At 57.4% G+C, this 1,438-nt stretch overlaps 1 protein-coding gene across 1 annotated transcript; it reads right to left on the bottom strand.

Moving 5' to 3' along the window:
* Positions 1-571: 571 nt before the first annotated feature.
* GNI_222470 (hypothetical protein) lies at positions 572-1,264 on the bottom strand (the record flags this gene model as incomplete). Its single annotated transcript, XM_011135612.1, has 1 exon — positions 572-1,264. One exon carries the CDS (start codon positions 1,262-1,264, stop codon positions 572-574), a length of 693 nt encoding a protein of 230 aa, XP_011133914.1.
* Between the last annotated feature and the right edge of the window lie 174 nt (positions 1,265-1,438).

Here is a 1,438-nt window from a genome sequence, read left to right as displayed (position 1 = left end):
CCTCCTTAACTAACCCTCACTAAACCTAGCTAACTCCAGCTAACCCTAACTAAACCTAACCTAACTAAACCTACCTAAACCTAAACATAGATAGTATTCGAACCTGGGATTCATAGCTCAGCTCTGCGGTGTCTTACCACTCGATCACCCGTGCTACTCGATGGCGGTCAATCATCGAGCCTGTAGGGCGACTCTCCGGTCCCCGACCAGAAGCGCGGGCACGGCGTCCAGCCGAGCCTCCGTTACCAACTTTCTTTTTCGTTCAGGATGATCGACCCGATCATTCATTGACCATAGTCTAGCCTCGTACCTCCACGCAGGCGTTGCTCTCTCTCGTACGCTCTTACGGGCCCAGGGACATCTTCCCTTAGTTGCTTCCGGGGGACCCACGTGTCCTGCCCCGGGTAATTCCTCCACCGGACCTTAAAGTGCTTCAATCGGCCGGCGTATGCATGCCCCACGATCCCGTCGACGATGTACCTCCTCTCCGGATCCATCGTAGGGTCGTTGCGGTTGCCCCGACCGGCGATGTCGCTTGCATGCGGGCGTCTGGCGATATCGCAGTGCCAGTCTAGGCGGCCGGTGATGGTGTACTCATCTGCGCTCCTGTTGACCCCGGCCTGCACCCTTGGGCTAAACCCCTCCGTGGTGTCATTCCGGTCTCCGCAGCTGTGCCCGGTGTAGCCAACTGGGGTTTTGCCTGTGCCGTTGGTTCCTGTGGCAGTATCAGCGCTACCTTCATCATCATTGGCTCATCCTCTTCAACCCTCCTTGTCGAATGTCTCGCCAACTCCACCGCTGCCTTGCCTTCTGGAAACGCCTCTCCCCAAAGGTCTTGCTGTAGAGGCAACAGCCTGGAAATGTGGACCGTTCGCGCACTGCCGTCCGCCATTTCCACAGTGTACGTCACCTGGTTTGTTAACACGTCCTTCACTAAGGCCGGTGCGGACCATCGCGGGGCCAGCTTCCGAATCAGGAACTTGGCGCGTTCCAAGTCCGTTAGTTGTACTAGGACGTGACTTCCGGGTCGCAGACTGACGTCTCGCCAGCTCTTATCGTACTGACCCTTGACGCGAGTCCAGTACCGATCCAGGATGTCCTTTGCCCGCTCCATGTGATTAGAAATCACGCTGCGATTAGCGTCCGGTCCCACCGCCTTTGTCATTGTTGTCGACTCATGCGGCAACCTCGGTGTTCGACCGGTGTTCATCTCGAAAGGGCTACTGTCTGTGGCCTCGTGCGCGCTGGCATTATCCGCGAACATCAGTCCCGGAACGTACTTCGCCCAGCTACGTGGGTCTTTCAGTTGCAGGCGTGGGGTTCGTGGGCTGATTCGAGGGGATAATCCGGGGTTGCCGACGGGGCCAGATTAACCACCGGCGGGACTCGAACCCGCAACCTCAGGATTAGAAGTCTTGTAGGACTTTGCGGGACTGTG

The sequence above is a fragment of the Gregarina niphandrodes genome, assembly GCF_000223845.1.
Source record: "Gregarina niphandrodes unplaced genomic scaffold scaffold00191, whole genome shotgun sequence".
Classification (NCBI taxonomy): Eukaryota; Apicomplexa; class Conoidasida; order Eugregarinorida; family Gregarinidae; genus Gregarina; species Gregarina niphandrodes.
The sequence above is the reverse complement of the archived record's forward strand: the minus strand, read 5'-3'. Positions and strand labels throughout refer to the sequence as shown.